Source organism: Somniosus microcephalus, chromosome 33 (genome assembly GCF_052327205.1).
Source record: "Somniosus microcephalus isolate GS21.2 chromosome 33, FLI_Smic_1.0, whole genome shotgun sequence".
In the NCBI taxonomy this organism is placed as follows: domain Eukaryota; kingdom Metazoa; phylum Chordata; class Chondrichthyes; order Squaliformes; family Somniosidae; genus Somniosus; species Somniosus microcephalus.
The window spans coordinates 34848082-34871425 of NC_141019.1; the positions used below are offsets into that span (position 1 = coordinate 34848082).

Consider the following 23344-nt stretch of genomic DNA (forward strand, 5'->3'; position numbering starts at 1 on the left):
CAATCCCCCCTCCCCTTCCTACTCTACCACTCTTGACCCTCTCTTCCCTTCCCCTTTCCCCCCCCTCCCCACCTCACCCCCCTCTCTCCGGACCGCCCGTTCTCAGCCGGCTCCCTGTTGTGTTTTCAGGACCTGCGGGAGGAATGCATCAAACTGAAGATGCGAGTCTTTGACCTGGAGCGACAGAATCGGACGCTGAGCGACGCCTTCTGCCAGAGACTGGGGTCCGGCTCGGGGTCCGGCTCGGGGTCGCAGACAGAGGTACGCAGGCCGGTGGGGGAGGGGAGAAGGGGGGGGATGGTGGGGGACAGTCCTCCAGGACAAGCGCCCGTCCTTCCGGCCTCAGGCGGCGGGGCTGTTCAACCGTGGGAGGCATCGCGGCACAATCCCGATTCCCCGCCCGACTTACTATCCAGCCCGGGGTGGAGGAAGGGGGTAGGGATCGATACAATATGACTGGGAGTGAGGAAGGCTGCCTGCTTCATCTCCCGCCCCACCTCAACCCCCAAATACCCAACTCCTACCCCCACCAACCGCACCGCCCCCCACCTCCCCCCAGTGCCACATCTTAATATCCCTCAGCTAGAGAATTGTGTCCAATTCTGGGCATCATCTGCATCCGTTCCCCAACCCTCTCCGAACCCCAACCCTCTCCCCAACCCTCTCCGAACCCCAACCCTCTCCGAACCCCAACCCTCTCCGAACCCCAACCCTCTCCGAACCCCAACCCTCTCCGAACCCCAACCCTCTCCAAACCCCAACCCTCTCCCCAACCCTCTCCAAACCCCAACCCTCTCCCCCCCAACCCTCTCTGAATCCCAACACTCTCCGTACCCCAACACTCTCCGTACCCCAACACTCTCCGTACCCCAACACTCTCCGTACCCCAACGCTCTCCGAACCCCAACCCTCTCCGAACCCCAACCCTCTCCCCAACCCTCTCCGAACCCCAACCCTCTCCCCAACCATCTCCGAACCCCAACCCTCTCCCCAACCCTCTCCGAACCACAACCCTCTCCGAACCCCAACCCTCTCCGAACCCCAACCCTCTCCGAACCCCAACCCTCTCCGAACCCCAACCCTCTCCTAACCCCAACCCTCTCCGAACCCCAACCCTCTCCGAACCCCAACCCTCTCCCCAACCCTCTCCGAACCCCAACCCTCTTCCCAACCATCTCCGAACCCCAACCCTCTCCCCAACCCTCTCCGAACCACAACCCTCTCCGAACCCCAACCCTCTCCGAACCCCAACCCTCTCCGAACCCCAACCCTCTCCTAACCCCAACCCTCTCCTAACCCCAACCCTCTCCGAACCCCAACCCTCTCCGAACCCCAACCCTCTCCGAACCCCAACCCTCTCCGAACCCCAACCCTCTCCGAACCCCAACCCTCTCCGAACCCTGACCCTCTCTGCACCCCAACCCTCTCCCCCAACCCTCTCCGAACCCCAACCCTCTCCCCAACCCTCTCCGAACCCCAACCCTCTCCCCCAACCCTCTCCCCCAACCCTCTCCCCAACCCTCTCCCCAACCCTCTCCGAACCCCAACCCTCTCCCCCAACCCTCTCCCCCAACCCTCTCCCCAACCCTCTCCCCCAACCCTCTCCCCCAACCCTCTCCGAACCCCAACCCTCTCCCCCAACCCTCTCCCCCAACCCTCTCCCCAACCCTCTCCGAACCCCAACCCTCTCCCCAACCCTCTCCGAACCCCAACCCTCTCCCCAACCCTCTCCGAACCCCAACCCTCTCCCCAACCCTCTCCGAACCCCAACCCTCTCCCCCAACCCTCTCCGAACCCCAACCCTCTCCCCCCCAACTCCTCTCCGTCCCCCTATCAGCACCTTCGGGGGGAATAAGCTCGGTTGTGACGGGGGTCCGTGCACTGTCGGAGATTAACCGCGCTTCAGCTCGTGTCTGCGGAGGGACTCTAACGTTTTCTGTTTGGGGGTAAATCCAATCCCTCGCCCCTGCTCCGTGTCGGGATCCGCGGCGTCTCTTTCATTTTTATGCCGTTTTCCTCGTCTCTTCCAGGTGCCTGGGATCGCGGGCATTTCCCCCGATTCCCAGCTGGCCAACGCCGACACACTCACCGTCCCCATCTCCTCCTCCTTCCTGCCCCACGGCGAGAGCGCCGAGTGCCAGGTAGGAATGACGACCCCTTACGTGTCACCTCGTTGTGTTGAAATGTCTGCGTCGCTCTTGCGTAGAAGTACATTGAACGTACAGCACAGAAACAGGCCATTCGGCCCAACTGGCCCGTGCTGGGGTTTCTGCTCCACACCAGCCTCCTCCCCACCCCTCTTCATCTCACCCCATCACCATATCCTTCTATTCCTTTCTCCCTCGTGTGTTTCTCCAGCTTCCCCTCACACTCTCACTCACTCTCACTCACTCTCACACACTCACACACTCACACACACACACTCACACACACACACACACTAACTAACACACACACACTCACACACACTCACACACACACACACACACACACACTCACACACACACACACACTCACACACACACTCACACACTCACACACACACACACACTCACACACTCTCACTCACTCTCACACACCCACACACACTAACTAACACACACACACTCACACACTCACACACACACACACTCACACACACACACACACACTCACACACACACACACACTCACACACACACTCACACACTCACACACACACACACACTCACACACTCTCACTCACTCTCACACACCCACACACACTAACTAACACACACACACTCACACACTCACACACACACACACACTCACACACTCACACACACACACACTCACACACACACTCACACACTCTCACTCACTCTCACACACCCACACACACTAACTAACACACACACACTCACACACACACACACACACACACACTCACTCACTCACTCACTCACTCACTCACTCACTCACTCACTCACTCACTCACACAATATCCTTGGGGGGGGGTCTGTCCCCTGGTGAATATTTGAGTGAATGGAAGATGCAGAGCAACATTCCTGTCCCAGGACTGACCTCTAACGCTGGGCACACAATAATTCATCTCGCGGGAGCGTCAGAGAGAGAGAGAGAGAGAGCGTCAAGGAGAGAGAGCGTCAGGGGGAGAGAGCGTCATAGGGAGAGCATCATGGAGAGAGAGAGCGTCATAGGGAGAGCATCATGGAGAGAGAGAGCGTCAGGGAGAGAGAGCGTCAGAGAGAGCGCGTCGGAGAGAGCACGCGTCAGGGAGAGAGCACGCGTCAGGGAGAGAGCGCGTCGGGGAGAGAGAGCGCGTCGGAGAGAGCACGCGTCAGGGAGAGAGAGAGCGTCAGGGAGAGAGCACGCGTCAGGGAGAGAGCGCGTCGGGGAGAGCACGCGTCAGGGAGAGAGAGAGCGTCAGGGAGAGAGCGCGCATCAGGGAGAGAGAGAGCGTCAGGGAGAGAGCGTCAGGGAGAGAGCGTCAGGGAGAGCGTTGGGGAGAGAGCACGCGTCAGGGAGAGAGAGAGCATCAGGGAGAGAGCGTCAGGGAGAGAGCATCAGGGAGAGAGCGTTAGCGGAGGCAGCATTGATGGGAAGTGATTGAAGCAGGATGCAGAGAGCAGCTGTATAATAGTGCACACCGACCAGGCAAGGCAATGATAGAAATCTTGGATTATCAGGGAGGCTCCTCGGAGACCAGTGACTCAGAGAGGTCATCGCTCTCCCAGCTTTGATCCCCCTCTGCCCCTGAGGGCAGCAAGTCTTCCCCGGGGTGCGAATCGCCAGGCGCCCCATTCCCCCCGCCCCCGCCCCTCGCTGCGACACAGGCCAGTCTGACACTCAGCTGACCCCTGACCGGGGTCAGTGAGCCCGGGTTACCGAGTGGGGTCAGCTCCCCATCACTGCCCGGCGACCCCTAAAAACGCGAGTGGACGTCAGGAACAGGAGCAGGATCGGGATCGGGAACGGGATGGGGAGCGGGATCAGGCTGCGATTCACAAACCCCTCCCCCACACCCCACGGTTCGGTGTCGTGACCCCTTTTAAAGGGGGTTCGGTGTCGTGACCCCTTTTAAAGGGGGATTCGGTGTCGTGACCCCTTTTCAAGGGGGGTTCGGTGTCGAGACCCCTTTTAAAGGGGAGCTGGGTGTCGAGACCCCTTTTAAAGGGGGATTCGGTGTCGAGACCCCTTTTAAAGGGGCGGTTAGGTGTCGAGACCCCTTTTAAAGGGGGGTTCGGTGTCGTGACCCCTTTTACAGGGAGATTCGGTGTCGAGACCCCTTTTAAAGGGGGGTTGGGTGTCGAGACCCCCTTTAAAGGGGGGGTTAGGTGTCGAGACCCCTTTTAAAGGGAGGTTCGGTGTCGTGACCCCTTTTAAAGGGGGGTTGGGTGTCGAGACCCCCTTTAAAGGGGGGGTTAGGTGTCGAGACCCCTTTTACAGGGAGATTCGGTGTCGAGACCCCTTTTAAAGGGGGGTTGGGTGTCGAGACCCCCTTTAAAGGGGGGGTTAGGTGTCGAGACCCCTTTTAAAGGGAGGTTCGGTGTCGTGACCCCTTTTAAAGGGGGGTTGGGTGTCGAGACCCCTTTTAAAGGGGGGTTGGGTGTCGAGACCCCTTTTAAAGGGGGGTTGGGTGTCGAGACCCCTTTTAAAGGGGGGTTGGGTGTCGAGACCCCTTTTAAAGGGGGGTTGGGTGTTGAGACCCCTTTTAAAGGGGGGTTGGGTGTTGAGACCCCTTTTAAAGGGGGGTTGGGTGTCGAGACCCCTTTTAAAGGGGGATTCGGTGTCGAGACCCCTTTTAAAGGGAGGTTCGGTGTCGAGACCCCTTTTAAAGGGGGGTTGGGTGTTGAGACCCCTTTTAAAGGGGGGTTGGGTGTTGAGACCCCTATTACAGGGAAAGGAGGCAGGGTTCGGTATCAGGCCGGGCGAGGCCAGGGTAATGTGCTTCCCCCACCACCTCCCCACTTGGTCGAATAGCCAGCTGACAAGCGACGGTTAACCCACGGCCACTCGGGAGTGCAGGGAGATGAAGTGGGGGGGAGCGGCCTGGAGATAAAGCACGGACTTCCCCCCCCCCGTATCCCAGCTCCTCAGGACGGAACGAGTCCGCGATTCAATGGACCGCCGTAATTGAAATTTAAGATGGAAATATAGTTAATTACAGGCCAGGTATGCCGCACCATTACTAAGTGGGCTCCTTGCCTGACAGCACAGGCTCAGTCCCACGGATTTAATTATTTTCTTTAATTAAAGGCTAAAGTAAATCCTTGGGTTGTCTGCTGAAGCATATGATTTAGCAATCGGCAGCGCTCAACCTGACGTGACCCAGAGGGCAAACTGGAGAAGGACAAGTCAAGTCTGAGAGGGTAGCTCTCTCTCTCTCTCTCTCTCTCTCTCTCATCTCTGAGTCAGAAGGTTGTGGGTTCAAGTCCCACTCCAGAGACTTGAGCACAAAAATCTAGGCTGACACTCCAGTGCAGTGCTGAGGGAGCGCTGCACTGTCGGAGGGGCAGTACTGAGGGAGCGCCGCACTTTCGGAGGGGGCAGTACTGAGGGAGCGCCGCACTGTCGGAGGGGCAGTACTGAGGGAGCGCCGCACTGTCGGAGGGGCAGTACTGAGGGAGCGCCGCACTGTCGGAGGGGCGGTACTGAGGGAGCGCCGCACTGTTGGAGGGGCAGTACTGAGGGAGCGCCGCACTGTCGGAGGGTCACTACTGAGGGAGCGCCGCACTGTCGGAGGGTCAGTACTGAGGGAGCGCCACACTGTCGGAGGGGCGGTACTGAGGGAGCGCTGCACTGTCGGAGGGGCAGTACTGAGGGAGCGCCGCACTGTCGGAGGGGCAGTATTGAGGGAGCGCCGCACTGTCGGAGGGGCAGTACTGAGGGAGTGCCGCACTGTCGGAGGGGCGGTACTGAGGGAGCGCCGCACTGTCGGAGGGGCAGTACTGAGGGAGCGCCGCACTGCCGGAGGGGCGGTACTGAGGGAGCGCCGCACTGTCGGAGGGGCGGTACTGAGGGAGCGCCGCACTGTCGGAGGGGGCAGTACTGAGGGAGCGCCGCACTGTCGGAGGGGCAGTACTGAGGGAGCACTGCACTGTTGGAGGGGCAGCACTGAGGGAGCGCCGCACTGTCGGAGGGGCAGTACTGAGGGAGCACTGCACTGTTGGAGGGGCAGCACTGAGGGAGCGCCGCACTGTCGGAGGGGCAGTACTGAGGGAGCACTGCACTGTCGGAGGGGCAGTACTGAGGGAGCGCCGCACTGTCGGAGGGTCAGTACTGAGGCAGCGCTACACAAATTATCTGCCGCGTTTCCTACATTACAACAGTGATCACACTTCAAAAGTACTTCATTGGCTGCGAAGCGCTTTGGGATGACCTGAGGTGGTGAAATGCGAGATATTCTTTCTTTCACAACCTCAGGTCGTCCCAAAGCGCTTCACAGCCAATGAAGTACTTTTTTTGAAGTGTAGTCACTGTTGTAATGTAGGAAATGCGACAGCCAATCTGCGCACAGCAAGCTCCCACAAACAGCAATGTGATAATGAACAGATCATACGAACATAAGAAATTGGAGCAGGAGTCGGCCATTCGGCCCCTCGAGCCTGCTCCACCACTCAATGAGATCATGGCTGATCTTCAACCTCATCTCCACTTTTCCTGCACCAACCCCATATCCCTTGATTCCCTTAATATCCAAAAATCTATCGATCTCAGCCTTGAATATACTCAACGACTGAGCCTCCACAGCCCTCTGGGGCAGAGAATCCCAAAGATTCACCGCCCTCTGAGTGAAGAAATTCCTCCTCATCTCAGTCCTAAATGGCCGACCCCTTATCCTGAGACTGTGACCCCTGGTTCTAGACTCTCCAGCCAGGGGGGAAACAGCCTCTCAGCATCTACCCTGTCAATCCCCCTCAGAATCTTGTATGTTTCAATGAGATCACCTCTCATTCTTCTAAACTCTAGGGAATATAGGCCTAGTCTACACAATCTGCCCTCATAGGACAATCCCCCCATCCCAGGAACCAGTCTGGTGAACCTTCGTTGCACTCCCTCTATGGCAAGTATATCCTTCCTTAGGTAAGGAGACCAAAACTGTGCACAATACTCCAGGTGTGGTCTCACCAGGGCCCTATATAATTGCAGTAAGACGTCTTTACTCTTATACTCAAATCCTCTTGTAATAAAGGCCAACATACCATTTGCTTTCCTAATTGCTTGCTGTACCTGCTGATGTGCCTCAATAAATCCGAGACTCAATGTTAACTGAACAAAGCAAGGCTTTTATTAACTTAGAAGGTAACACACAGTGGAGAAGTGTCTCCCATCCAGAGGTCGGCTGTACTGGATGTGAGACACGCTGGGCCTGCTTAAGTAGGGGCCAGGAGCCCTACACACAATAAAATACAGGTGAGGAAATGGAACTGAGGTAAGGGAAATGAAACTGAAACTAAACCACAGTCACAGGCACAATCACACACAGAGAATACAGATGAGTGATGAATGGCATATTTCATCACACCTGCATGTTAACCTTCAGTGATTCGTGTACAAGGACACCCAGGTCCCTCTGAACACCAACATTTCCCAGTCTCTCACCATTTAAAAAATATTCTACTTTTTTGTTTTTCCTACCAAAGTGGATAACTTCACACTTCCCCACGTTGTATTCCATTTGCCATGTTCTTGCCCACTCAGTCAACCTGTCTATATCTCTCTGCAGCCTCCTTGCGTCCTCCTCACAGCTTACTTTCCCACCTAACTTTGTATCGTCAGCAAACTTGGATACGTTACACTCAGTCCCTTTGTAATGAAATGTGTTTGGCTTGCCTGTATTTGTTTTGCACTCATGTATATTACCCTCCCCTACACGGTGTATAGTTTCACTTCCTCTTCCCTGACTTCTCTGACTCATTCCTGTGAGCCAGTCGGTGTGTTGAGATGTTAGCTCTGTTCTTAGTGATTAAAAGCCAACTTGTTTAAATCTATAACTTCTAGTTTTGTGGTTATTGAAGGCACATCACCCTTCATCTAAGTCATTGATGTAGATTGTGAATAGCTGAGGCCCAAGCACTGATCCTTGCGGTACCCCACTAGTTACAGACCGCCAGCCCGAAAATGACCCGTTTATTCCTACTCTCCGTTTTCTGTCCGTTAACCAATCCTCAATCCATGCTAGTATATTACCCCCAATCCCATGAGCCCCAATGTTGTTTAATAACCTCTTGTGTGGCATCTTATCGAATGCCTTCTGAAAATCTAAATACACCACATCCACTGGTTCTCCCTTATCTGTTCTGCTAGTTACAACCTCAAAAAACTCTAACAGGTTTGTCAAACACGATTTCCCTTTCATAAATCCGTGTTGACTCGGCCTAATCATATGATTTTCTAAATGCCCTGATACCACGTCCTTAATAATAGATTCTAGCATTTTGCCTACTACTGATGTCAGGCTAACTGGCCTGTAGTTCCCCGTTTTTTCTCATCCTCCTTTCTTAAATAGCGGGGTTATGTTTGCTACCTTCCACTCCTTGGGGACTGTTCTAGAATCTAGGGAATTCTGGAAGATTAATCCCAGTACATCCACTATCTCTGCAGCCATCGCTTTTAAAACCCTAGGATGCAGGTCGTCTGGTCCAGGGGATTTATCGGCACTTAGTCCCATTAATTTCTCCAGTCTTATGTCTTTACTTATACTGATTTCTTTAAGTTCCCCGTTCTCGCTAGACCCTTCTCGATAAACCAGGGAATTACAGGCCAGTGAGCCTAACATCTGTGGTAGGGAAATTATTGGAAAAAATTCTGAGGGACAAAATTAGTCTCCACTTGGAGAGGCAAGGATTAATCGGGGATAGTCAGCATGGCTTTGTCAAGGGTAAATCATGTCTGACAAATCTGATTGAATTTTTCGAGGGGGTGACTAGGGGGGTGGATGAGGGAAATGCTGTGGATGTGGTTTACATGGACTTCAGTAAAGCTTTTGACAAAGTCCCACATAGGAGACTGGTCAAGAAGGTAAGAGCCCATGGGATCCAGGGTGCCTTGGCGCGTTGGATCCTAAACTGGCTGAGTGGCAGGAGGCAGAGGGTGATGGTCGAAGGTTGCTTTTGTGACTGGAAGCCTGTGTCCAGTGGGGTACCTCAGGGATCGGTGCTGGGTCCCTTGTTGTTTGTGATCTACATAAATGATTTGGATGAGAATGTAAAAGGTATGATCAGTAAGTTCGCAGATGACACGAAAATTGGTGGGGTGGTAAATTGTGAGGAGGAAAGCCTCAGGCTACAGGACGATATAAACGGGTTGGTCAGATGGGCGGAAAAGTGGCAAATGGAATTTAACCCTGAAAAGTGCGAGGTGATGCATTTTGGACGGACAAATAAGGCAAGGGAATACACAATGAGTGGTAGGACCCTAGGAAGTACAGAGGGTCAGAGGGACCTTGGTGTACATGTACATAGATCCCTGAAGGCAGCGGAACAGGTAGATAAGGTGGTTAAAAAGGCATATGGGATACTTGCCTTCATTAGCCGAGGCATAGAATATAAGAGCAGGGAGGTTATGATGGAGCTGTACAAAACGCTGGTGAGGCCACAGCTGGAGTACTGTGTGCAGTTCTGGTCGCCTCACTATAGGAAGGATGTGATTGCTTTGGAGAGGGTGCAGAGAAGATTCACCAGGATGTTACCTGGGATGGAGCGCCTCAGCTATGAAGAGAGGCTGGACAGGCTGGGGTTGTTTTCCTTGGAGCAAAGGAGGCTGAGGGGGGACCTGATTGAGGTGTACAAAATGATGAGGGGCATAGATAGGGTAGATAAAGAGGAACTTTTCCCCTTAGTAGGGGGGTCAATAACAAGGGGGCATAGATTCAGGGTAAGGGGCAGGAGATTTAGAGGGGATTTGAGGAGGAACTTTTTCACCCAGAGGGTGGTTGGAATCTGGAACTCACTGCCTGAAAGGGTGGTAGAGGCAGGAACCCTCACAACATACAAGAAGCATTTGGATGAGCACTTGAAATGCCATTGCATACAAGGCTATGGACCAAATGCTGGAAAATGGAATTAGATTGGACAGGGAGGGATGGGCGGCGCAGACACGATGGGCCAAAGGGCCTCTTTCTGTGCTGTAAAACTCTATGACTCTATGACCCTTGGTTCCCCCATTATTTCCGGGAAGTTTTTTTGTGTCTTCTACCGTGAAGACAGACACAAAGGGCTGGATTTTTATTGAGGAGGTGGGTAGGAGGCGGGACTACAACTTTTGGGGTTGTAGTCCCGCCTCCATTGAGTTCTAGCCAACCCACACGATTTTCCCCTGATTGACCTTGTTGAGCCCGCCCAGTGGGCTCAGCAGGCCAATTAAGGGCCACCCGGCAACAGGTGACGTCACAGATTGACATTTCATCTGTCAAGACCTTTTGACAGATGAAATATCAGCTGTTTGAAGCTGTCAAACACTGACAATCCGTACTCCAAGTTAATTCCTTCCTCTCAGGATGATTTAGAGATCTCCCCGGAACAGAAAGCTGAATGCTGCAACTTTTGACAGCTCGCGGCCATTCTGCTTTCTGTGCCGGTGAGATGAGGGACTCCCGAGACCTGAAGGAAGGAAGGCTGTAAAGGTAAGTAAAACTTCTTTAAACACTTTACACAGACCAAACACACTTACCTCTGCACTCATGCACCCATCACTCACCTGAACACCGGACATCTCGACCCCTCCAAGCCCTTCATCCCGACGGTCCGCCTCGCTAACTTGGCGTGGTTTGGAGCCATCGGGAATCCCACACTTCAGGAATAAAAATAGGGATTAGGCTAAAAACTGCCTGTTAACTACCTGTTGACAGGCAGTTAATTGGCACTAATCCCCTTCCCGCCTCGGGGAGGTGGGTCCCAGTGCGGAGCGGGTACCCGCCTCCTTGGAAACTGGCATGGAGGCGGGTTGGGGGCGGCATGGGTTCATGCACCCCCGATTTCGGGATTTTAAACCCCCACACGCCTCCAATCCCGCCTCCACGGCCCCATGAAAATCCTGCCCAAAGTTTAATGTCGCTGCCATTTTCTTATTGCTCATCATCTGTTTTTAGTGATGTTGATTGAGGGATAAATATTGGCCCCAGGACACCGGGGAGAACTCCCCCCCTGCTCTTCTTCGAAATAGTGGCCGTGGGATCTCTTACGTCCACCCGAGAGAGCAGAGGGGGCCTTTAAAAGGGGTCCTGATAACAGCTCCCCACCCACCTGCTTAATAAAACGACCTCGTCACCTGTCCTAATACCCCCTCCTGCAATCCGAATAGGGGGCTCTTTCCTCTTGACTGAGAGGGTGACCTGATAGAGGTCTTTAAAACTATGAAGGGGGTTTCAATAGGGTAGATGTCAAAGATGTTTCTACTTGCTGGGGAGACCAGAACTAGGGGCCATCGATATAAGACAGTCACTAATAAATCCAATGGGGAATTCAGGAGAAACTTCTTTACCCAGAGGGTGGTGAGAATTTTTTTTATTCATTCCTGGGATGTGGGCATCGCTGGCAAGGCCCATCCCTAATCGCCCTTGAGAAGGTTGGAGTCAACCACGTTGCTGTGAATCTGGAGTCACATATCGGCCAGACCGGGTGAGGACAGCAGATTTCCTTCCACTATAGGACATCAGTGAACCAGATGGGTTTTTACAGCAATCTGGCAGTTTTCATGGTCACCATTACTGACACTGGCTTTTTATTCCAGATTTATTTAATTAATTGAATTTAAATTCCCCAGCTGCCTGTGAGGGGGATTTGAACTCACAGTCTCACGGATTATTAAGCCGGGCTTCTAGATTACTAGTCCAGTGAACATAATCACTGACGTTAGAAAACTAACTAGGCACTTGGTCTAAGCGTTAAACAAAGCTTTCATCGACTGTTTTACAACATGGCGGTCTAGTTGTGTCCTTCACTAGTTCCTGTTGAAGAATGTCCTGCGCAAGCTGGGCCCGTGCCCGAGTATTTATACTCTCCCTGGACAGCGCCACCGGCAGGCCGCTCAGTTGATTCATGTCAATCACTGAGCTACCATACCCGCGGAGAAACTCGCTACCACAGGGAGTGGTTGAGGCGTTTAAGGAGGAAGCTGGATAAACACTCGAGGGAGAAAGGAATAGAAGGATAGGGTGAGATGAGGAGGAGTGGGAGGAGGCTGGTGTGGAGCATAAACACCGGCACGGAGCAGTGGGACCAAATGGCCGGTTTCTGTGCTGTACGTTCTACGGCTCGATGTTAATATTTTGTCTCTCGGGATGTCTCCTTGACCAGGTTTAGAGGGGGCTATATACGTCAAGAGGAGGAGGCCATTCGGCCCATCGTGCCGATTTCGAGTGAGCAGTGAGTGGTGACGTGTTTTTTCTTTCTCTCTCTCTCTGCTTCCTTCCCCTAGCTCGGCTGCCGAGGTTCGCCGACATTCGCCTCCTGCCTGCCCAGCACGGCGGGCGGATCGGCCGAGGGTCCGGCTGCCGCCATCTTCAAAAACGAGGGTCACATCCTGGAGATCTTGAAGAAGCTGAAGGAAGCCAACTCCATGGGCGCGCTGCCGGGGCCCCCGTCCTGCCTCCGCTACCGCTGCTCCCGCTGCGCGGGCGGGGGAGGGGACAGCTCGGAGCGGGCGGAGGGCGGGGAAGACCAGCCAGGGGCCCAGTGCCCCGCTGACGATGCGGACACGCCCGTGCGGGGCGTCCGCGAGGAGCCCGGCTGCCTGCCGCTGGAGGCGGTCAGCAGCCGGGCGGGTCAGAGGCCGACGGAAGTCAGCGGGGGTCGGGACCTCCAGCAGCGGCCACGCCGTGGGACGCCCGAAAACCACGGCGTCGCCCTGGACTCCCCGCCTCCCGAGCCCGCCTCGCCCTCCAGGTCCCTCCGCCCCTCCCGGCTGGCGGGCGGGGGCGAGAGGAGCCCCCCGGGCTCGGGCCTGCTCAAGACCGTTGCCCAGCCCGCCAGGAGCTGGTCCCGGCTCCCGTGCCGGAGCGAGCCGCCCGCCGGCGCACCGTGCCGTGACTCCACCACCCCTGTGCCCTCGGCCCCGGACCCCCGGGCTGGCGGGGGCCGCCAGGGCAGGAACGGGCCATGCTCGCCCCGGCCCAAACACAAGGTAGGGGCCGAGGACTCTCTCGCCGGCCCCCGCCCGGCTGACCCGACCGGGTACCGATCGTCCCTGCGCGCTGCCCTGTCCCCTGAAGGCGTGCCGGCCCCGCCCCGCGCCAGGGAGCGGGACCGGTGCCCCCGGTCGCCCCGATCCCTGAGGAAAGAGCTGGGGTTGTCCACCTCTCCGGTCCGGATCCCCCGGGAGTGTCCGGCCCGCGCCGGCAAGGCCAAACCAGCCCCCTCCCCCTCCTCCCCTGCACAGAGGCTCGAGTGCAGCCACAAGAGGCAGGAGTCCCCCCTCCCCGCCTCGGAGAAGCGCCGGAGCCCCAGCGGGCAGCGGAGCGCGGAGGGCGTCGCGGTGGAGTGCCACGCCCCCGAGCCCAGCGACGGCCCGCGGCCCCATCCCTTCCGCAAGCTCCCAGGCGGCCCCGAGGGGGCCCGGAGCCCAGCCGGCCACAGCAAGCTGCCGTGCAAGTCGCCCTCCCGAGGAGACGGTGGACCCAGGGCGCCCCCGGGCCGCGAGGAGCCCAGGCCCAAAGGACCGCCGCTTGGCGCCAGCCCCAAGGCCAGCCCGCCCCCAGCCGGCTCCGGCGCCCAGTCCACCATCGAGGAGAAGGTCATGAAGGGGATCGAGGAGAACATGCAGAAGCTGCAGAACAAGAGCCAGGGCGGGGAGGCCAAGCAGAAAGCCAGCTCCACCATCGCCACCTGGTTCGGCTTCCGCAAGACCAAACTCCCGGCCATCATCGGCAAGCTGGCGGAGGGGCTGAAGGAGGAGGAGAGGGAGGAGGAGGAGGAGGAGAGGGAGGAGGAGGCCAAGACCGGACCCCCGCCAACGGCCGGCGGCGCCCAGGCGCAAGGCGGCAGGAAAGCGGAGAGAGACTGGGAGGGCAGGAAGGACTTTCCCGAAGACTGCTGGAAGAGGGTCGGAGTTGAAAGGCCTCCGCGGGGGCTGGGCGAGGCCGGGGTCGAGGCGGCGGACGAGGTGCCGGCTGGTTACAGAGGAGTGCGAGCCGACAGCTTCATGCAGCAGTTACTCAACAGGTAACGGGAACCGCTCCCCCATTTTATTTTATTTTTTTATTCATTGATGGGATGTGGGCGTCGCTGGCTGGCTAGGCCTGCATTTAGTGCCCATCCCTAATTGCCCTTGAGAAGATGGCGGTGAGCCGCCTTCTTGAACCGCTGCAGTCCATATGGTGTAGGTACACCCACAATGCTGTTAGGAAGGGAGTTCCAGGATTTTGGCCCAGCGACAGTGAAGGAACGGCGATACAGGTCCAAGTCAGGATGGTGTGTGGCTTGGAGGGGAACTTGTAGGTGGTGATGTTCCCATGCGCCTGCTGCCCGTGTCCTTCTAGGTGGCAGAGGTCGCGGGTTTGGGAGGTGCTGTCGAAGAAGCCTTGGCGAGTTACTGCAGTGCATCTTGTAAATGGTACACACTGCAGCCACAGTGCGCCGGTGGTGGAGGGAGTGAATGTTGAAGGTGGTGGTTGGAGTGCCGATCGAGCGGGCTGCTTTATCCTGAATGGTGTCGAGCTTCTTGAGTGTTGTTGGAGCTGCACTCATCCAGGCAAGTGGAGAGTATTCCATCACACACCTGGCTTGTGCCTTGTAGATGGTGGAAAGGCTTTGGGGAGTCAGGAGGTGAGACACTCGCTGCAGAATTCCCAGCCTCTGGCCTGCTCTTGTAGCCACAGTATTTATATGGCTGGTCCAGTTCAGTTTCTGATCAATGGTAACTCCCAGGATGTTGATAGTGCGGGATTCAGCGATTGGTAATGCCATTGAATGTCAAGGGGAGATGGTTAGAGTCTCGCTTGTTGGAGATGGTCATTGCCTGGCACTTGTGTGGTGCGAATGTTACTTGCCACTTGTCAGCCCAAGTCTGAATGTTGTCCAGGTCTTGCTGCATATGGACACGGACTGCGTCAGTATCTGACGAGTCTCGAATGGTGCTGAACACTGTGCAATCATCAGCGAACATCCCTCCATCATAAGGTCAGAGGTGGGGAAGGTCATTGATGAAACAGCTGAAGATGGTTGGGCCCAGGACACTGCCCTGAGGAACTCCTGCAGTGATGTCATGTGATTGAGATGAATGACCTCCAACAACCACAGCCCCGCCACTCCCCCATCCCGCCCCACCCTGCCGTTGAACAGCTTAAGGGGGGGGTCATCGCCCCACATTTCTCCCTCCCCCCCCACATTACTCAACAGATCACGGTGACCATTCCCCCCATTTGCCCCACACCACCTCCACGTTGTTTGGGCCAAGTTTGGAAGGTCTCATCACAGAACCTCCAACCACTCCCTGTGGTAGCGAGTTCCACATTCTCACCACTCTCTGGGTAAAGAAGTTTCTCCTGAATTCCCCATTGGATTTATTAGTGACTGTCTTATATTGATGGCCCCTAGTTCTAGTCTCGCCCCACACAAGTGGAAACACCTTCTCTACATCTACCCCGTCGACACCCTTTCATAATCTTAAACACCTCTATCAGGTCACCCCAATAGGAACTTTCAAAAAGGGAATTGGATAAGTATTGAAGGGGACACAATTCACAGGGCTCTGGGGAAAGAGTGGGGGGGAGTGGGACTAATTGGAGAGCTCGTTCAAAGAGCCGGCACAGGCACGATGGGCCGAATGGCCGCCTCCTGTGCTGTGAGGTTCTATGATTCCATGACTTAAAGATCGTCAGTGAGGCAATGGGAAGACACCAAAAGGAACAACAACAGTTGCAGACAGTCAGGTTCAGCAGGTTTGGGAAAAAGTAGAGACCGATACCTGGGCTGGCAGGAATGACGTGTGAAGAGAGATTGCCTTCGTAGCGAGAGGGTTCGAGTACAGGAGCAAGGATGTCTTGCTGCAGTTGTACAGGGCCTTGGTGAGACCACACCTTGAGTATTGTGTGCAGTTTTGGTCGCCTTATCTGAGGCAAGATGTTCTTGCCATGGAGTGAGTGCAGCGAAGATTCACCAGACTGATACCTGGGATGGCAGGAATGACGTATGAAGAGAGATTGGGTCGATTGGGCTTATACTCGCTGGAGTTTAGAAGAATGAGAGGGGATCTCATTGAAACTTATAAAATTCTAACAGGACTAGACAGACTAGATGCAGGAAGGATGTTCCCGATGGCGGGGGAGTCCAGAACCAGGGGTCACAGTCTAAGGATAAGGGGTAAGCCATTTAGGACTGAGATGAGGAGGAATTTCTTCACCCAGAGAGTGGTGAACCTGTGGAATTCTCTACCACAGAAGGCAGTTGAGGCCAATTCATTAAATATATTCAAGAAGGAGTTAGATATATTTCTTAAGGCTAAAGGGGTCAAGGGATATGGGGAGAAGGCAGGGACAGGGTACTGAATTTGGATGATCAGCCATGATCTCATTGAATGGCAGAGCAGGCTCGAGGGGCCGAATGGCCTACTCCTGCTCCTATCTTCTGTGTTTCTATGTAAAGGGGATGGCGGGGGCGGGCGGGGGAGGCTACAGTCACACAGAGGGAGTCAACAGGTTAAATGACCCAAGACTCACATCGTGAGTTGTAGCGATCTGGGACAAGCTGCCTGAGAGGGCGGAGGAAGCAGATTCAATAGAATTACACAGAAAGAGGCCGTTCGACCCAACTGGTCCGTGCCGGTGTTAATGCTCCACACGAGCCTCCTCCCACCCCTACTCCATCTCACCCCATCACCATACCATTCTATTCCTTTCTCCCTCGTGTGTTAATCCAGCTTCCCCTTAAATGCATCTGTGCTCTTCGCCTCAACCACTCCCTGTGGTAGCGAGGTCCACATTCTCACCACTCTCTGGGTAAAGAAGTTTCTCCTGACTTCCCCATTGGATTTATTAGTGACGATCTTATATTGATGGCCCCTAGTTCTGGTCTCCCCCCACAAGTGGAAACATCTTCTCTACGTCTACCCTATCGAAACCCCTTCATAATTTTAAAGACCGCTATCAGGTCACCCCTCAGCCTTCTCTTTTCTGGAGAAAAGAGCCCCAGCCTGTTCAGTCTTTCCCGACATCCATAATGGATAGTTTTACAGAAGGAGAGAGAGAGGCGGAGAGATTTAGGGAGGGAATTCCAGAGCTCGGGGCCCAGGCGGCTGAAGGCACGGCCGCCAATGGTGGAGCGATGGAAATCAGGGGGATGCTCAAGAGGGCAGAATTGGAGGAGCGCAGAGATCTCGGAGGGGTTGGAGGGGCTGGAGGAGGTTACAGAGATAGGGAGGGTTGTAGGGGGCTGGAGGAGGTTACAGAGATAGGGAGGGTTGTAGGGGCTGGAGGAGGTTACAGAGATAGGGAGGGTTGTAGGGGGCTGGAGGAGGTTACAGAGATAGGGAGGGTTGTAGGGGGCTGGAGGAGGTTACAGAGATAGGGAGGGTTGTAGGGGGCTGGAGGGGGTTACAGAGATAGGGAGGGTTGTAGGGGCTGGAGGAGGTTACAGAGATAGGGAGGGTTGTAGGGGCTGGAGGAGGTTACAGAGATAGAGAGGGCTGTAGGGGCTGGAGGAGGTTACAGAGATACGGAGTGTTGTAGGGGGCTGGAGGAGGTTACAGAGATAGGGAGGGTTGTAGGGGCTGGAGGAGGTTACAGAGATAGGGAGGGTTGTAGGGGCTGGAGGAGGTTACAGAGAGGGAGGGTTATAGGGGGCTGGAGGAGGTTACAGAGATAGGGAGGGATGTAGGGGGCTGGAGGAGGTTACAGAGATAGGGAGGGTTGTAGGGGGCTGGAGGAGGTTACAGAGATAGGGAGGGTTGTAGGGGGCTGGAGGAGGTTACAGAGATAGGAGGGTTGTAGGGGCAGGAGGAGGTTACAGAGATAGGGTTGTTGGGAGTTGGAGGAGGTTACAGAGATAGGGAGGGTTGTAGGGGCTGGAGGAGGTTACAGAGATAGGGAGGGTTGAAGGGGTCTGGAGGAGGTTACAGAGATAGGGAGGGTTGTAGGGGCTGGAGGAGGTTACAGAGATAGGGAGGGTTGTAGGGGCTGGAGGAGGTTACAGAGATAGGGAGGGTTGTAGGGGCTGGAGGAGGTTACAGAGATAGAGAGGGCTGTAGGGGCTGGAGGAGGTTACAGAGATACGGAGTGTTGTAGGGGCTGGAGGAGGTTACAGAGATAGGGAGGGTTGTAGGGGCTGGAGTAATTTAATGACTGTGGTACAGGATGATATCTACATGTATTAGTTTCTATTCTTGTTGCCATGACAACAGGGTTGATGTGAAGGAGTTTCCACCGACCAATTGCCCAAGCCTCGGGAGCGAGGCCAAACCGTTCCAGCGGATGTCCGAGTACAAGTCGAGCGGTCACTCTGCGGAGGCCCAGAGAAACGGACTGGTCGGTCACCAGCGGCTCATCGGACACCTGCCGGACATGGCGAGGGGCCAGATCGTCAACCACCTGCGCTCCAGCGAAGACATCCATCACTTGGAGAAGGTGACGGGCTCCCTCTCACTGCCCCACAGATAGAAGGGCCCGTGGCATTGCTCACGGATGGAGCACGGCCGCCGCGCGGGGTGGCGCAGGCGTGGCCCAGCCTAACCTGGGGCCTGTCCCTTTAAGGGTCAAGGTGCTTCCCTCTGGGCAAGATGTCCAAGCAGGTGCACCTTGAGGAGACGCTAGGTCAGAAATATCGGTGTGGCGCTCCCTCAGTGCTGCCCCTCCGACAGTGCGGCGCTCCCTCAGTACTGCCCCTCCGACAGTGCGGCGCTCCCTCAGTACTGCCCCTCCGACAGTGCAGCGCTCCCTCAGTCCTGGCCCTCCGACGGTGCAGCACTCTCTCAGTACTGCCCCTCTGACAGTGCGGCACTCCCTCAGCACTGCCCCCCTCCGACAGTGCGGCGCTCCCTCATTACCGCCCCTCCGACAGTGCGGCGCTCCCTCAGTACTGCCCCTCCGACAGTGTGGCGCTCCCTCAGTACCGCCCCTCCGACAGTGCGGTGCTCCCTCAGTACCGCCCCTCCGACAGTGCGGCGCTCCCTCAGTACTGGCCCTCCGACAGTGCGGCGCTCCCTTAGTACTGCCCCTCCGACAGTGCGGCGCTCTCTCAGTACCGCCCCTCCGACAGTGCGGCGCTCCCTCAGTACTGGCCCTCCGACAGTGCGGTGCTCCCTCAGTACCGCCCCGCCGACAGTGCGGCGCTCCCTCAGTACCGCCCCTCCGACAGTGCGGCGCTCCCTCAGTACTGCCCCTCCGACGGTGCGGCGCTCCCTCAGTACTGCCCCTCCGACGGTGCGGCGCTCTCTCAGTACTGCCCCTCTGACAGTGCGGCACTCCCTCAGCACTGCCCCCCTCCGACAGTGCGGCGCTCCCTCAGTACTGTCCCTCCAACAGTGCAGCGCTCCCTCAGTCCTGGCCCTCCGACAGTGCGGCGCTCCCTCAGTCCTGGCCCTCCGACGGTGCAGCACTCTCTCTGTACTGCCCCTCCGACAGTGCGGCGCTACCTCACTACCGCCCCTCCGACAGTGCGGCGCTCCCTCATTACCGCCCCTCCGACAGTGCGGCGCTCCCTCAGTACTGCCCCTCCGACAGTGCGGCGCTCCCTCAGTACTGCCCCTCCGACAGTGCGGAGCTCCCTCAGTACTGCCCCTCCGACAGTGTGGCGCTCCCTCAGTACCGCCCCTCCGACAGCGCGGTGCTCCCTCAGTACCGCCCCTCCGACAGTGCGGCGCTCCCTCAGTACTGGCCCTCCGACAGTGCGGTGCTCCCTCAGTACTGCCCCTCCGACAGTGCGGCGCTCCCTCAGTACCGCCCCTCCGACAGTGCGGCGCTCCCTCAGTACTGGCCCTCCGACAGTGCGGTGCTCCCTCAGTACTGCCCCTCCGACAGTGCGGCGCTCCCTCAGTACCGCCCCTCCGACAGTGCGGCGCTCCCTCAGTACTGGCCCTCCGACGGTGCGGCGCTCCCTCATTACCGCCCCTCCGACAGTGCGGCACTCCCTCAGTACCGCCCCTCCGACAGTGCGACGCTCCCTCAGTACTGCTCCTCCGACAGTGCGGCGCTCCCTCAGTACCGCCCCTCCGACAGTGCGACGCTCCCTCAGTACTGCTCCTCCGACAGTGCGGCGCTCCCTCAGTACCGCCCCTCCGACAGTGCGGCGCTCCCTCAGTACTGCCCCTCCGACAGTGCGGCGCTCCCTCAGTACTGCCCCTCCGACAGTGCGGCGCTCCCTCAGTACTGTCCCTCCGACAGTGCGGCGCTCCCTCAGTACTGCCCCTCCGACAGTGCGGCGCTCCCTCAGTACTGCCCCTCCGACGGTGCGGCGCTCCCTCAGTACTGGCACCGAGTGGGCAGCTTGGGATTACGGGGCTCAATGCCGAGCTCGGACTTCCGACCCAGGAGGGTTACTGACGGAGCCAAGCTGAGGAAGAGCGTGAACTGAAACCGCCCCTCTTATTCTGTTTTTCCAGATCGAGGATTCAGGCGCCAAGTATGACATCACCGTCGATGAAAGTCTGACCGAGTCGCTGGCGTCTCACTGTTTCGTCGGTACGTCCGAAGGCAGCGCGCGCGATGACTGATCGTGCGAGGGTTTCCCGGGGGCGGAGCGCCATTGTTAACCCAACTCACCCTCAGAGTCAGCGGGACGTGAAAGGACCGCCCCTGTTGGGGTCAAGTCACCCCCACTGTTATCTCCGCTAGCCACAGATCCCTAAATCATAAACCATCCCCACCAAACGCACATCGCAGTCTACGGCACAGAAACAGGCCATTTGGCCCATCTATTCCGTGCCGGTGTTTATTCTCCACACCAGCCTCCTCCCACCCCTACTCCATCTCACCCTATCACCATATCCTTCTATTCCTTTCTCCCTCGTGTGTTTATTCAGCTTCCCCTTAAATGTACCTGTGCTCTTCGCCTCCACCACTCCCTGTGGTAGCGAGTTCCACATTCTCACCACTCTCTGGGTAAAGAAGTTTCTCCTGAATTCCCCATTGGATTTATTAGTGACTCTCTTATATTGACGGCCCCTAGTTCTGGTCTCCCCCACAAGTGGAAACATCTTCTCTACGTCTACCCTATCGAACCCCCTTCATAATTTTAAAGACCTCTATCAGGTCCCCCCTCAGCCTTCTCTTTTCTGGAGAAAAGAGCCCCAGCCTGTTCAGTCTTTCCTGATAGTTATAAACCTCTCAGTTCTGGTGTCATCCTTGTCAATCTTATTTTCAACTTCACCAGTGCCTCTATATCCTTTTTATAATATGGAGACCAGAACTGTGCACAGTGCCCCAAGTGTGGTCTAACCAAGGTATATGGAGACCAGAACTGTGCACAGTGCTCCAAGTGTGGTCTAACCAAGGTATATGGAGACCAGAACTGTGCACAGTGCTCCAAGTGTGGTCTAACCAAGGTATATGGAGACCAGAACTGTGCACAGTGCTCCAAGTGTGGTCTAACCAAGGTATATGGAGACCAGAACTGTGCACGGTGCTCCAAGTGTGGTCTAACCAAGGTATATGGAGACCAGAACTGTGCACAGTGCTCCCAGTGTGGTCTAACCAAGGTATACGGAGACCAGAACTGTGCACGGCGCTCCAAGTGCGGTCTAACCAAAATATATGGAGACCAGAACTGTGCACGGTGCTCCAAGTGTGGTCTAACCAAGGTATACGGAGACCAGAACTGTGCACGGTGCTCCAAGTGTGGTCTAACCAAGGTATACGGAGACCAGAACTGTGCACGGTGCTCCAAGTGTGGCCTAACCAAGGTATACGGAGACCAGAACTGTGCACAGTGCTCCAAGTGCGGTCTAACCAAAATATACGGAGACCAGAACTGTGCACAGTGCTCCAAGTGTGGTCTAACCAAGGTATACAGAGACCAGAACTGTGCACGGTGCTCCAAGTGTGGTCTAACCAAGGTATACGGAGACCAGAACTGTGCACAGTGCTCCCAGTGTGGCCTAACCAAGGTATACGGAGACCAGAACTGTGCACGGTGCTCCAAGTGTGGTAAACCAAGGTGTACGGAGACCAGAACTGTGCACGGTGCTCCAAGTGTGGTCTAACCAAGGTATATGGAGACCAGAACTGTGCACAGTGCTCCAAGTGTGGTCTAACCAAAATATACGGAGACCAGAACTGTGCACAGTGCTCCAAGTGTGGTCTAACCAAGGTATACGGAGACCAGAACTGTGCACAGTGCTCCAAGTGTGGTCTAACCAAGGTATACGGAGACCAGAACTGAGCACAGTGCTCCAAGTGTGGTCTAACCAAGGTATACAGAGACCAGAACTGTGCACGGTGCTCCAAGTGTGGTCTAACCAAGGTATACGGAGACCTGAACTGTGCACGGTGCTCCAAGTGTGGTCCAACCAAGGTATATGGAGACCAGAACTGTTCGCAATGCTCCAAGTGTGGTCTAACCAAGGTGTGTAAATCCAGTATCACTATTTCCCAAGTCTTCATTCCTTTTTATCATATTTCGACTCCAGGATCCAGTTTCCAGACACGGACCCTAGACAGTGGGATCGGGACATTCCCTCCACCGGACACAGCAGGGAGCGTGACGGGGAAATCATTCCCCCGGATCAGACTGGGACAGCATGAGCGCGAAGCCCAGACCCCAGCCCAGGGCAGCACGCGGGCCACGGGAGAGGCCCCGCGCAAGGCTAGAACGCTGGAGAGGGAGGTCCCGTGTCCGGCCGACGGCCAGAGGTGTGAGGCCACACAACCAGTGCTGGACATCCCTCGATCATCACAGGAGACCGTGCGGGAGCTGGAGACAGCAGGTAACGGGCGCAACGCAACCGGGGTCTTTGTCCTTGGTGCTGGTAGCGGTACTGAGGGAGCGCCGCACTGCCGGAGGGGCAGTACTGAGGGAGCACCGCACTGTCGGAGGGGCAGTACTGATCGAGCGCCGCACTGTCGGAGGGGCAGTACTGAGGGAGCGCCGCACTGTGGGAGGGGCAGTACTGAGGGAGCGCCGCACTGTCGGAGGGGCAGTACTGAGGGAGTGCCGCACTGTGGGAGGGGCAGTACTGAGGGAGCGCCGCACTGTCGGAGGGGCAGTACTGAGGGAGCGCTGCACTGTCGGAGGAGCAGTACTGAGGGAGCGCCGCACTGTCGGAGGGGCAGTACTGAGGGAACGCCGCACTGTCGGAGGGGCAGTACTGAGGGAGCGCCGCACTGTCGGAGGGGCAGTACTGAGGGAGCGCCGCACTGTCGGAGGGGCAGTACTGAGGGAGCGCTGCACTGTCGGAGGGGCAGTACTGAGGGAGCGCCGCACTGTCTGGGGGGCAG

At 56.5% G+C, this 23344-nt stretch overlaps 1 protein-coding gene across 1 annotated transcript in view; it reads left to right on the forward strand.

Annotated features, from left to right (window-relative positions):
* The first annotated feature begins 110 nt into the window (after positions 1-110).
* LOC147097153 (uncharacterized) overlaps positions 111-23344 on the forward strand; it is a 28836-nt gene continuing 5602 nt past the window's right edge. The window contains exons 1-6 of the mRNA XM_085973028.1: positions 111-261; positions 2031-2141; positions 12400-14141; positions 18316-18538; positions 20512-20590; positions 22537-22833. Coding sequence (XP_085829154.1) covers positions 160-261; positions 2031-2141; positions 12400-14141; positions 18316-18538; positions 20512-20590; positions 22537-22833 — 2554 coding nt within the window. The 5' untranslated portion in view covers positions 111-159. The remainder of the gene's footprint in view (positions 262-2030; positions 2142-12399; positions 14142-18315; positions 18539-20511; positions 20591-22536; positions 22834-23344) is intronic.